This window comes from Macrobrachium nipponense, chromosome 41, assembly GCF_015104395.2.
Source record: "Macrobrachium nipponense isolate FS-2020 chromosome 41, ASM1510439v2, whole genome shotgun sequence".
Taxonomy (NCBI): Eukaryota; Metazoa; Arthropoda; class Malacostraca; order Decapoda; family Palaemonidae; genus Macrobrachium; species Macrobrachium nipponense.
In genome coordinates this window covers 11660173-11674137 of record NC_061102.1, presented here as the reverse complement: position 1 = coordinate 11674137, position 13965 = coordinate 11660173, and the positions used below count along the sequence as shown (strand labels likewise).

The 13965-nt window shown below is 37.9% G+C and overlaps 2 protein-coding genes across 2 annotated transcripts in view; one reads left to right on the top strand and one right to left on the bottom strand.

Annotated features, from left to right (window-relative positions):
- Nucleotides 1-5867, top strand: part of LOC135212500 (protein shuttle craft-like) — a 37732-nt gene extending 31865 nt beyond the window's left edge. Inside the window, exons 10-12 of the mRNA XM_064245992.1 lie at nucleotides 458-665; nucleotides 919-1071; nucleotides 4419-5867. Coding sequence (XP_064102062.1) covers nucleotides 458-665; nucleotides 919-1071; nucleotides 4419-4520 — 463 coding nt within the window. The 3' untranslated portion in view covers nucleotides 4521-5867. The remainder of the gene's footprint in view (nucleotides 1-457; nucleotides 666-918; nucleotides 1072-4418) is intronic.
- A 2253-nt stretch (nucleotides 5868-8120) lies between these two features.
- The window catches only part of LOC135212501 (glycogen synthase kinase-3 beta-like), a 110906-nt gene continuing 105061 nt past the window's right edge, over nucleotides 8121-13965 (bottom strand). Inside the window, 2 exon segments of the mRNA XM_064245993.1 lie at nucleotides 8121-12266; nucleotides 12438-12624. Of these exon segments, the coding sequence (XP_064102063.1) occupies nucleotides 12121-12266; nucleotides 12438-12624 (333 nt within the window). The 3' untranslated portion in view covers nucleotides 8121-12120.

Sequence of the window (13965 nt, the reverse complement as noted above, 5' to 3'; positions counted from 1 at the left end):
TCATATAAGTTCGTCGTTGGACGAGTCTGTTGCATGCTCATCTACTAATTCGGTAGTCGCGAGTTCGATTCCCCGCTCTGCCAGCAATAAATAGAGGAATTTATTTCTCGATATTATGTGGTTCGGATCCCACAATAAGCAGGGGTTCCTTTGCTAGGTAACCATTGGTTCCTAGCCACATAAAAATATCTAATCCTTCGGGCCAGCCCTAGGAGAGCGTTAATCAGCTCAGTGGTCTGGTTAAATTAAGATATACTTAACTTCACATTTTTCTTAATTACAGTAGTATGCAATTCCCCTTCCCCAACTCAGCGACTTCCTTCTCTCTCTGTTTGCATTAGTTTCTGATACTATAATTTCAAGTTGAAGTGGGCCCCAGGAATATATAGTCTTACATAATGCTTGCATCCCAGTATGGAAGGCTCTTCAAACTTGAGAACACTGAAATTTGTTTCAGGTTAACATGCAATGAGGACTGTAAAACACTAGAGCGAAACAGGCGCCTGGCTATGGCTCTTCAGATAGAGAATCCTGAAACCAGAGAGACATTAGGAAATTCCAGTAATCTGTATTCAGATTTTATGAAGGAAGAAGCACGTAAGGATCCCAGTCTAGCCAAGATGGTTCATGATACCTTAACGGAGCTTGTCATGAAGGCTAAGGAGGTACGGTTATTTTGTCTTGCACTCTTTTGTCTTATTTTAGTATAATTTGCTTTGTTGTGGTTATTTCATCTTAATAAGCTCTTAACTGACATTAAAGGATTTTTTTTTTTTTTTATAAAATACCATAATTAATTTGCGTGTCAAGTGTTCCTAATGTTATGTAACTCATGGTAAAAAAGGTATGAATATACAATGTAAATGCAGATGCCATGTATTTGTGTATTGTCATGTACTAATTCAAAGGGTTTTTCAGTCAAAGCAGAAAAGCCGCAGTCACTCCTTTGCTCCAATGAACAGAGATAAACGCCGTTTCATTCATGAGTACTGCGAGCATTTTGGCTGCCAGAGCCAGGCATACGACGAAGAACCTAAGAAAAATGTTGTTGCTACAGCAGTTAAGGGAACAGTAAGTACTGTACACTTCTCCATTCCTTGGATGTAAATTTACTTAGTTTCATGCTTAAGCTGAGGATTTGCAATGAATTAATGTGTAAGATTTTAAAAATACATAACAGAAGCAAAACTAATCTGTAAAGATTTACATATACTACTAGGAATGTAGGTGAGTTTTCAATACAGTACCTATTTATCATATTTGTTATGATTGTTTTGATGTTTTCATGCTCATTTCTTTTTTATGGCACTTTTCATCCAAAAATGTTTTTATTGCTGTATGTTACGGGTAAAGTCCAGAAGGTAATGGCCATAGATTATGCCTCCCAAATTATTTTTGGTCCAGCAGAAATAGTTCACGAATTTCTCAAATATGTTTGTGGACACTACCAAAGTTCACTCCACTTGAAGGCTGCTTCATTTTCATTGGTTTTACACTCATCTTGAATCCATGTATCATCACAGCCCTGTACTGGGACAGTAACTGGCCATGATATAGAGCTAGTGATTTTCATGGCTCTGGGAAAAGGTGCAAACACACGACTTTTATGTAAACTGCTGAGACACTATACTCTGTTTTTTTCCATCTGTCCATCTGCTTGTGGTGGTCGTGCATGGTAACACTGCGTCCCGGGCTTTAAATAGTTACGCTATGTGTAAGGTTTAGGTAAATAAAAGGATACCTGGGTGTACATTTGCAACTGAAACGTGTTTTAATAATTTACTGTGTGCGAATTACGCCGTTAATATTCGAAATAGGATATTATTTAAAGCCCGGGACGCAGTGTTACCATCCGCAAAGCCCACAGGTGGATGGACAGATGGAAAACAACTGAGTATACAGTAAGTACTTTTCATGGGGATTAAATGATGCAGTGGGGCATTATTTTTCAAGTGGGAATTGTGATCATTCCTCAGCATGATGTACACCTTGTAGGGTTGGCGAGCACTGTTCCTCTTACACTTTCATTTGTTTAAATTACAACCCATTGCATTACTTGAAGCTCCCAGTCCTGAAGTAAATTAATTTAAAATTTACTTTTATGGGAGCTCCAGTCCTGCTGTAGATCCATACAGACTATGAATATGATCGGACCACTCCTGGAGAAGTCAGACTTGAGATCGTACTGTCTTATTTCCTCTCCATGTAGCCTTCTGGTTTGTTAGCTATGAAAAATACAAATTGATTCAAAATTTGTCATTTGTTCATATGTGGAACAAACCTTTGATCTTGACAATAGTAGACCCATACTTGGAGGGAGATAATTGAATCCTGAACTGACTGGGGGTTCAGCACACCTGACCACCCTTCCTAGAAGAAGGAGGGTCCAAGCCCATGAGAGAATAGATATGACAGTATCTAAAAACTCGGCCGACTGGGATTAAACACAAAGAGACATGACCAGATTCATTGCATTCAAGGAAGATAGAGAACTCCATCTGTTTCAAACAACAAACCATGTAGGCCACAAGGGATTTGTCACCACTCCTCCCTCCCCTTGCTAGAGAGAGGAGCATATGCTACTGAGAAGCAAATCTGTCTATTTTATGGAATACAGACCAAATAAATGCAACACAGTATGGCCACCACACTCATATGTATCAGACCGGATCCAGTGTATAGAAAGGAAACCAGCCACTTCACTCATTCTCTCTTCCACACAATCATCTTAGGTAAGATACTAACTGTCCCTGGATGAGCTATAGTACAACTTTTTGGGCAACCACCTCTGAACCAAAGGAAAGTGTCCAAGGACCTGTGGGCAATGTCCTTCAGGTAAAAGGAAGTGAAATTAGTCTGCCAAAGCCAGGAACCAGGATTCAAAATCCTATGAACAGACATCTTCTTCTTAAAAGCAAGAGAGGAACTCATTCCTCTGATGTCATGTGCTCTTGCATGCACAGTTTCCATGACAAAACTTGAAGGTGAGGAGTATGCCTGTTTAATCACCCCACGAAGCCAGAATGAAATGGTATTCTTGGACACATCTTTCTTGGTTCAGCACATGGTAACAAAAAGTCTACGACACCTACGCCTTAGGTGGCGAGTCCTCTTTAGATAGCATTCAGAGCTCTGACAGGACAAAGCAATAACTCCTGCGGATTGTTGTCCACAAACTCATTCAGGAAGGGAATCAAAAACAAGGCAAATCTGTCATCATGCACAGAGAGATTTTGAGTCTTAGTCATGAATTGCGGGACAAATTCGATGGCTGGAGACCCCCCACCCCTGGTGTGTTTAATATCATAATTCAGGCCATGAAGCTCTCCAACTCTGTTCGTGGAAGCCAAGGCCAACAGAAAAACTGTCTTTAGGGTCTGTTCCCTATCTGACAATCGACGTAGAGGCTCGAGTGGATTTCAAGTGAGACTACTCAGGACCAAATTAAGATCCTACACAGGAGGTTTGATTTCTCTTGGTGAACAGGATTGTTCGAAACTCCTGACAAACATAGAGATTTCCCACGATGAAGTGATGTCCAAGCCTTTGACAGGAGAAATGGAGAGACCTTTCTCAATCCTGAGAATTTTTAGAAAATCTGCTATCTGCTGAACAGAAGTTCAGTTTAGAGAGAAACCCCATCAACAACACCAATCACATTAGACGGCCCACTTACCCTAGTGTACCGCTGACAAAGACCTCCTGAGGTAGTCTTGACTTCTGACCACCTTCCCTGCAAGAAAAGCCTCTCACTTGTATTAGATACTACTTGACAGTCTCTAGCCATGAAGAGATGGGACCCTACCGACTGGTGGTACCTCTCCACATGGGGCTGGCAAAGAAGGTTGTGCCAAGGGGGAGTTTCTTCGGAACTGCTGACAGAAGAGACAGGTCTGGGAACCACACTGCCGGGGGCCACAAAGGTTATCCTGAGATTCCTGAAACTCATTACTCTGTTCAGGACCTGACAAATCAGGCAGAATGGAGGGAAAGCTTACATCTCCAGATTGTTCAAAGGGTGGTGGAGGGCTTCTTCCACCAAAGCAAAAGGATCCGGGACCACCAATTTCCTGTTGAAGTGGGTGGCGAAGAGGTCTTACATGGGTCTTTCCCCCCACAGGTGAAATAGTCTGTCTGCATGTTCTGATACAGACAGAGATCATTACAGCCAGTCAGCATTTAGGCATCTACACAGATTGCAGGGAATGTAACATATGTTCTGTATTTTAATAGGTTACACAGAACTCAGGCTTACATTTTTCTCTCAAAAGAACTATCCATGAAACACAATTGAAAATTTGTATATTTTTTTTTTTAGTACGACCTTGATCATAGCATACTAACTTTTGAGCAGTTAAAATACATTGAGTATTAACTTCAGAGCTGTTAAAATACATTAACACGTGTTTGCTTTTCAGTGTTACCTGCCTCCTATAAGCGTACTGACACAGCTGCAGAGAGAACAAGGTCAGAAAAAAGTTCCTGGCCCAGTTTGGTCTCGGAAGGCAGTTACATCTTAGCCTTGACGTATCCAGGACCACCTTTAGCATTGTGATAATCGCAGAATTCGTGATGAAACCAGCAGTGAATTTTGCTACATTAGTTATGGTAGTTTAGCTTGTACGGTATTCTGATTAGGAGTGAATGGGAAGTGTATCATTATCATTTATAAATATTGTTGAAGTTAACAAAGAAAGGTATTGTATTTTGTCCAGGTTGACATATTTTTAATATCAAGTACCAGAAGTATAAAATGAGCACTTTGTGATTTTGTTTTCCTAAGACGTACAGTGCACTGAATGGAGAATGCATTTAAGTTATGATACTCTTGTTAAATGCGAACTTGCTTTTATCTAAATGTTTAGATATGGTAAATGACAGCTTTGTATATTGTAAGAATGTTATCCATAACATTGTTTAATATTTTGCTTATAGAGTAAGAGGAAATTTAGGTATTGATATCCACAGTTGAAACTTACTTTTTTTTTTCTTTTTGTCGCTGAAACAAATTGATGCTAGGCTACGTCCAGATCTTTGAATTTTGTTCTGTGGATTAAGGAACAAAATTTAAAGGTAGGTATCCTAATTGGGGATAAGTAGCCGTTATGGGAAACAACTTTAGTAAAAAAAAAAAAAAAAAAAAAAAATTACAGGGTTATTGGTGGTTAGCTTACATATACTGTGGGCTTTTACAGTATAAATACAAAGAATTGTTTCTTGACGAGGATTGATCAGTATTTTAATTGCCTCTCAAGTTTTCCGGGCTAAACGAGTTTCCTAGCCATTACAATATTGTTCTTGTCATGTTCATACTTATCTATATTGTCTTCATATATGAGAGTGTAATTTTGCAATGGGAAAAAATGTTACAGAGTCATATTTTGTACCTTGTATCTCACTCTTTTTGCTGAAAGGTGCAAGAGTATTACTGTACCTGTAAAAACTTATTAAAGTTGTATCCGTATTGTAGCTTACCTTACATTTGCATACAAATGCAAATTATATTTTTACCCATCTATGATCATTGATGAATATCTTCTGCCTAGATGGTATTAATTTTAGAAATAGTTTTGGGGACATTCATATTAACTTTACCTCTAAGAATTAAAATTTCTGTACTCAACAAAATTTGCTCATCAGAGATGTAAAGCCTGAGAGTTGGGGGTTATGTTGTTTTTGTCAGCCATTTTATTTTGGGTTTTGTATTGCTTGTAATAATCTGGTAAAACTTTAACTATGTTAGCTATATTGTTTTTTATTTCTGTGCTTCGTGTGTTCTATTTTCCTCTTATTCAGAGATAGTATGTCTCATTGGATTTTGAAGATCGTTTTTCACAGTGAAAATAAAGTATTGTTTTTTTAAAGAAGACCTTTTAATTTATGCATTTATTCTTGCTTTTTTCATTCTTTGGAAAAATTAAATTGTCATAATTAGTTAAGGGTGACTGTAATCAAATTGTCATAATTAGTTAAGGGTGACTGTAATCAAGTTCTAATTTTAACATTAAACAATCAAAACATTTTGACTAAGACCCCTAAAGCAACAGCATTTCACAACTTCCATGGTGCCTTTCTCCATCACTTCCACCTTCACTGACAGAGCTAGAGACTAGTTCGAATCCAGAGGGTATGGTCGGAACAGCATCAGTGCTTGTCAGAAGGGGAGAGGACGATGACCCTTGAATGGAATCTGTATCCATACAAGACTGATGCCACCTAGAATTCCCCACTCCTACTTTCCCTAATGGCAAGATAGGAAATCTCTAAACTCATGGCAGCAGAGGAAGGGGATTGCTACCTTAAGTGACCCACTACCTTCTTTCACAATGAAGAATAGATGGACCAGGCTTCTTCATTACCCCTTCATTACCCGAGACAGTGAAGGATATGCTGTTACTGAAGGTTAAGTGGCGGCTGTCTTCAAACGCAAACTGGATATGAAGGACACCACACAGTTTAAAGAATATCAAGCACTGGCTCTCCTCTACTCAACTACTCTTTAGAAAGAGTAGTGACTAGCCCAGCACTAAGATGTTCCTCAGTAAGAGGCAATTTTGTAAAAATCTTCAAAACAAAGGTCAAGCCACAAGAGCCTGCAGATACCATGGATATGGAAAAGCACAAGCCAAATGGGCTGAGAACCACTATCTTTTGTTGCTCTTTTAGAAACACTGGGAGGGGTTGTTCTGACAAACCACCCAATCCCAAGAATAAGACTTGTCCATGTGTGAGCCAAAAAACTTACAGTTGGACAATGATGAAGGAAAACCCTCATTTACACTGGTAGATACAGCATCACCTGCCCTGCTGAGAGGCATAGCAATGGTGTGCCAGTGGCAGCAAGCCCCCTCCCCCACTCTTCCAAGAAAGAAAAGCGTGCATATGGAGTTAGCTTCTAGCCTTCTCTCTCCTAAATATTGCCAATCTTCAGCACTGAAGGAAGGTCAAGGTCAGAACCAAAGAAAACAAATTACAAACTGAAACATTTGCCACTGGAATTATTACTAACTGAAGAGGCTGAGGGTAACAGACACAGCAACCGGAAGAAAATATAGCAAGCTACTTAACAAATTTCAGCAACTGAACAATGGGAAGGCAATGAGGCAAGCACGTCTGATCTTCACAACTGAAGAAAAAGTTAATCGTGACAACACGTATGAGGATTAGTTCTCCCCCTCTCACTCCCCACCAACGTTTTAACAACCTTTATACCAACTTCAAACACTGCAGAACAAAAGGCTTAGTCATCAAACCCTAAACACATCCAAAGATTTAAAATACATTTAACTATATGATGAAAGAAATTGAATTGTCACCTAGGCATATGTAGTGGGACTTTAGTGTAAATACGTACATTTTATACTGAAAAAAGATAATGATCAATGGGTTTCATACCAGTGAGCTAACATTCTCAGCTATCTCGGAAAAGCTTTGTCCTTCAAGAAATAACAGCAAGACTTTGTGAAACAAAAAAAAGTTCATAACCCATTAACCAGACAAATGTTTATACTAGAGCTGATCAATAAATGTAACACTATACCTCCCACCATTTCAAAATATACACACTCCTCACGGAATCAACACACACCTTGTACAAGGTGGTTTCTTACAATTCCAAAATCCCTGATTACTTTTAACACTTCTTTTGTTGGCCTGAAACTCAGGCATAATTAATTTCTAGATACAGGCAGTCTCCAGTTATCAGCAATCACCGAGTTTTGGTTAATGGCAATTTTCGCTTATGAGCAACCCACCGAGAACCAGGGACTGCCTGTATAGCTTCACAATTACCACGCTTTTCTGCAAAATTTAGAAGCTGGAAGTTTTAGGCAGAATTAAGAGAGCTTTGTGACAAAGTATAACAACAAATTAACACACGATCTCAACTGTTCATAAAGTGTCCTAAGAATACATTATGGAATTGTCCTCAAGATTTATTTAGAATAATTATGGTGGGGGGGGGATATTAAAGGTATTGAAGTCATATTGAATCTAGAACACTTCATAATATTATTGGTACAGACAGAATACCATAATAAGAAATTGGCCATACAACATGGGCATCAATACTTACCATAAATTCATGAATATGCAATTGGAAGGAACAGAAAATTTCTCACTAGACAGTAATACAACTGCTCTTTATTAAAACAATTATACTATAAACTTAGTACATGTACTACATGTCATTTAAAAGTACATCCATTAAGAAAAACATAAGAACAAGAACAGTTGCATCTACATTAATTTCAAAGCACACTTTAAGCATTAGAGTACATTTTTTACATTAGGGTAATTACAAATATTGGCTAAGGTGTGGTGGACTCACGATAGGTCTCCCTTTTCAACCACGACACTGCTCCAAATATAATAAAAAAAAAAAAATTCCAACTTTTTTTTTTTTTCCCTTATTTTAATCCCCAAGTTCCTCCTATGGGCTGTATGGCATATATGCAGAGCAGTACCACCCTCATAAACATCATCATCGACTTCTTAGCATTCTTTCATGACAATCAAAAAGAGTACAGGTATCTATTTTACACTAAAACAATTTTAGCTTCTTATACATAAACGAAATATTCACATCCAGAACAGATCAGTGGATTTGAACAAGAATAGCAACATCATCATTAGCATAGATATTTTAAAGTTCAGAATGATTCTCTTATTCCAAGTACAGTAGCAAAAAATAATGTCATCCCCAAATTCAATCCCCAAACACAATTAATATACAATATAGAGAAACTTGAGCAATGCATCATTTCTTATTGACTTTGAGAGGGTACTTTAAAGGAATTGTAGACTGCACAGACTTGAGCATATTTTTTTCCAGTGGAAAGTTCACTTGATGCTTGTGTAGTTTAAAAGCGCACACGTCCTCGGAGCAGTGTCGCGGCTATGTCGCACCATTGACAGACAATCGAGCACTCTGGTTCAGCTTTCGCTCTATTCAAGTGCTTTGTTTGGTGATGATATAAATGAGAAGTATTCCATGGTTATGTATATATATATATATACTTTTTCCCTTTGTTTGTTGTGTAATTTGTGGCCAAACACATCTGTCAAGTGGTAACAATGTAGTGCCTGGGTTGTCAGATCTCTCCACTGCATTTGAAACCATCTCTTCTTCCATCAACTCCATTTCCAGTATACTCCTTCCATTTTTATGGCTCTACTGTACAGAAGTTATTCTATTTTACACTTAACCCCATAGCATCAATTTTTATCTTTATACATATGAAACAATATTAAATTAAACTAATATTCAGTTAAAAGAAAGGAAAGGAATTTCATACATTACCAGAATATATTTTTGACACCCAATAGAGTAAAACATCATTTACATTTTTCACCTGCCTTCTTTTTTTTGACAACCCGTTGCACAAACGAACACAAGCACACGCGCACACACACACGCACACCTGATCTTCACGTGTCCCCTCCCGCAAAAGTGTCTACCTATATAACTACATGTTGCAGTCTATATATATATAATTTTTTCTGCACAAATTGTGTTTCATTCTATTGAGTGAACAAAGCCACAAATTAAAGATGATTTTCTTGCAGCAATACCCACAAACGCCCAGCACTGCATATTTGTATTCGGACTTGTTCAGTGTGTAAAGGTCTTTCTTATGCAGGGACTTTTATGAAGGTTACTTCCTCGCAGAATAAAATGGAATACAATGCCAGAAGGAAAAGTCCCGTTGTAAAATTGTCAACACTCAACGTTGCCAATTGGACTGTAATGCTTTGAACAGATAACATTTCATGCCTGTTGATGATTTTCTATATATATATATATATATAATATTTATCATATATATATATAATATTTATCATATATATAATTACAATATCTGACAGGTCCTGCTTCACTTGGCCTAGTCCCTAAGAATTTGAATCGCAAAATAATTAGTAGTATGGTAATAAAGCTTGACTTTTACAGTTGTAGATCAAAATAGGACATATCCTACTATTTGTAGCAGTTCAATAACTATTGAATTGTCAGTAGTTCATGGGCAGCCCTGACATGGAGAAAGATATATATATATTTTTTTGTATTTTTATATAGGGTCTAGAATTTTTGATTTGATTAAAAACAAGGCTATATTTCCTACTTGCCTTATACAGGAATGATTCAAAGAAAGATTTAAAGCTCAAAATGATGCTTCCATCAAATTCTGTTAATTAAACTGCCTCGCAATCCTTAAAACAGCAGTTCCAAATAGAGTTCTGGTTATATTTATAAAACTATGATGCAATGCATGCTGTCAAAACATAACTTAAAATGACCACAGCAACTAAACTCAAACATTCATCTATTTTCAAGGATTTGTTTTGTGAGCAATTCAGTCGAAATCATAAAAGCCTTGGACAGTGAATATTTTTACATACATACAACACAAAATGATAACTATACTCAAAGCAGAACTGACCTCCCAAAGTTGATCACCATTGTTGCTTTGTTGTTTCTATTTCACTAATGTCAGGAACAATTACATGCACTGGTGTAAAACTTCTCTGGTTGGTGTTGGGACAAAAACCACCCGAATGGTGAGTTTCAAGGAGTTAGCGTATCTTACTTCACTTCACTTACACAATAAGGGGTTAATTACAAAGAAAAAAGAAAAATGAGACAATCACTATGATACACCTGACACCTCTCAATGCTCAAAACAGTACAGTAGATCACAGATTCATTGAACAGAAGTCTGCCCAAGTACTTTGTGATAAATTACATATGATGGCCATTAGCCCTAGTTGTCTGCTGCAACCACTTGGAGAACCTTGTACTCGTGATGGCAAAAGTGAAAATGAACACTATATACATAAGAGTAATTCCAACATTAAAATGCAGGTCAAGCAGAATAAGACTGCTTGCTATTCCCAGAAGTTCGTCAGCTTGTTCAGAGCGCTGTGCAAAAACCCTTTTCGTGATAACTTCCATGCAAGCAGCACAAGCAAGTCGTCCAGTCCTAGTCTATCCTGCCAAGGCCTAAGTAATCCACACCATGATGGTCAAAGAATTAAATTAATTATCTAAACCAACATGGCTAGAGATCACAAAATAGGGTGACAAGTAAGTAAACTAACCTTGCCTTCTACTGGTGATGGGATAGTCTGGTGGTGGTGGTGGTATGTGCTGTCTATGGGCCAGTGAAGTTCAGGCTGGCCTTGTTATTAAATGACAATTCCTTTACTTTTATATTATTATAATAATTATATTATATATTTTTTGCAATTCCAGGGACACTGATGCTCTACAAAGGAAGCAGGTGTCCCTGGCAGAGGAGCAGGAACAATATGACCCCAGGGTGGGTCAACGGAGGTGACACTACAAGTAACATTGGCACTAACTCAGTGTGACACACCAACAACTCACAACTCATCACTAGCACTGGCTTTGGGTGAACTAGCTGCTGCAGGTGAGAAGGCAAGGGGACAGCAGGGGTGGGGGGGGAGGTGGGAGGGAGGCAGCAGAATACCAAGAGGGAGCACATTGCTGTTGGTCAAACTATACACCTCGTCACAGCATACAGACTCCCATGCAACAGTGGCCTACGAAACTTGGTGCAGACATTTGATGATGGACCTAACTATGATAGTCCCAGACAAACAATAATGTCCCAGAGGCTGGCTCCACTGCTGAGCAACGGGTCTCTCTAGCTCGCCCCCGTGGCCCAAACGGTTGCTACCACACATGCAGTGGACTGGGCACCTGTGGGCTGACCATTGGCACCAAGTTCTTGCCATCAGGTCAAGGGCACCTGGGCTGGCTACACTGCCACAAAGTATGCAATAACAAGCAAATGGTATGACTGCTGGGTGCCTCAAGCCAGGGTAGTCATTAACTAATAATTTTCAATATATGTACAATTTACATATCATGGGAGCCACATGATAAAAGTCTGAAAACAGCTTGAGGTACAGCCTATTGGCCCAAGAAATGATGGCCTCCAGAGCCCCCATGGCAAGGCCTTATCCCCAAACTGGAGCTCTGTACACAGTGGGGAAGAAGACAGGAGTAGGGTATGGTGGATAGCAAGGCACCATGGGGGCAAAAGGAGGCAGTCTGCTGGGAAGGCTGGCTTGGATGATGATGCAATATCTTCCATCCTAATTATCATTTACAGCAGCTGCTGCAGCACCCTCCGATGAATCCACAGTGGAAGATCCACCTCCACCACTGGTGCTATTGGCCGGCTCACCTCGATAATGTGGAGGAATCAATTTACTATTCAACTCTGGTTGGATCTTGACTTCTGCAAAGGAAAGAATTTTTATTAGTAATTACTTTAGTTAATTAGTGATTACTTCAGTAAGTGTATTTTGGTCTGCTCATATATTTTTGCATTTATAAAATTTTTCTAATTACTGTAAGGGAGAAGAACAAGCCCAACTGACAAGTAACCACACAAAACTTGAATACTTGCCTTGATCTGTGAAGTTGAAGAGAGGTGGTAATTCTCTGTTATTTGGTAGTCTTGTATTTGGATCCCTGAGTTCATCGAAAAACTTGTGTGCGCATGCCTGAAGAGGCGTGATACGCGCACATGGTGTATATTCTAACAATCGTGAAACCAGGTTGATGGCATCCTCAGGTGTGCGCTGACGGAACACCTTAAAAATAAGATAGAATTTAAGTCAGCAAAACAGAATTAAACTGAGTACACACAAACCTGAATATATTAAACTTGAGTACACATTAAAAAACCTGCAACAACAGAAATGGCAGAAGAAAAGTTTTGTTAATTAGTTTTTTTTAATACACTCTTCGAAGATTTCATCGAAAGTAAATTTTGTTTTTTATCATCTCTTCTGACAAATTCATGATTAAACACTATTTTAAAAACTTTAATTTTTATTCAAATTTCATACCTTTACAAAGACATGCCTACAGTACATCATCTCATTAAACTTGTAAGAACCTTCACTTTTCAGCATTACATCATCTGGATATGGATATGAAGGCCATTTGTTCCAATCATCAACCCAAGCCTGCATTTTCCATGTCTCCCTCTCCACCCTCCAACAACTTGACCAACCTCTCCCATATTACGATTAAAACCAAACACATTAAAATGCAGTGATTTTCATCCACACTCATCTTCATCTTTTAATAGTAAATATATATGCCTCCTCATTCAAGCCTTTCACTGAAGACAATTTCAATAGTTCCACACACACACAGCACAACATACTATATATATATATCTATATATATATATATATATAGATATATATATAGTATATATATATACACACACACATATTATATATATATATATACATACACACACACATATTCTACTTACTTTCATCTTTTCTTCTCAAGATTTAACTACAACTGACAGTTCAATCCTAACGCAAATTCCAACTCAACATCTCTGGATAACCCCACACTGTCTTCTTTGCAAAAGTTATCTTGTTTTTCAAGACTCGATCAAACTGTTAATTCTTCAATAGAAACACTGACACACAACTTTCCTGTCTGTATTGAAAATCTGCCATTCCATATTTAGCCATTTTGTGACTGTTTAATTTCTCACCTCATTTCTTCAATACATCTCTTCCGATGACTAACTTAGAAAGGTAAGTAAGATTCCCTCACTGTTTTCAACAAGATTATTCAGAAATAATTTTTGTGAGTATTTAGAAATTAATATGCCTATATTACAGTATATAAAAAAAAAAAAGCTTTGAGATAAAACCAAATTTATAATAGCACATCTGTGTTACTGTAAAACATACCTACAAGTAAACCCAGCATCCCAGCCAACATCCCACAATTACGAAATGTGATTCAGAACATGATAAACCTTTATTTGATGATTTTGTAAAGTCACTGTGAAAGACTCAATATATGAAAATCAAAACATTACCTAACAGAGGCAAATCAGTATACATAAATGGCTCTCACTAAAATTAAATCACTTGAAAATAAAACTACAAAAATAAATC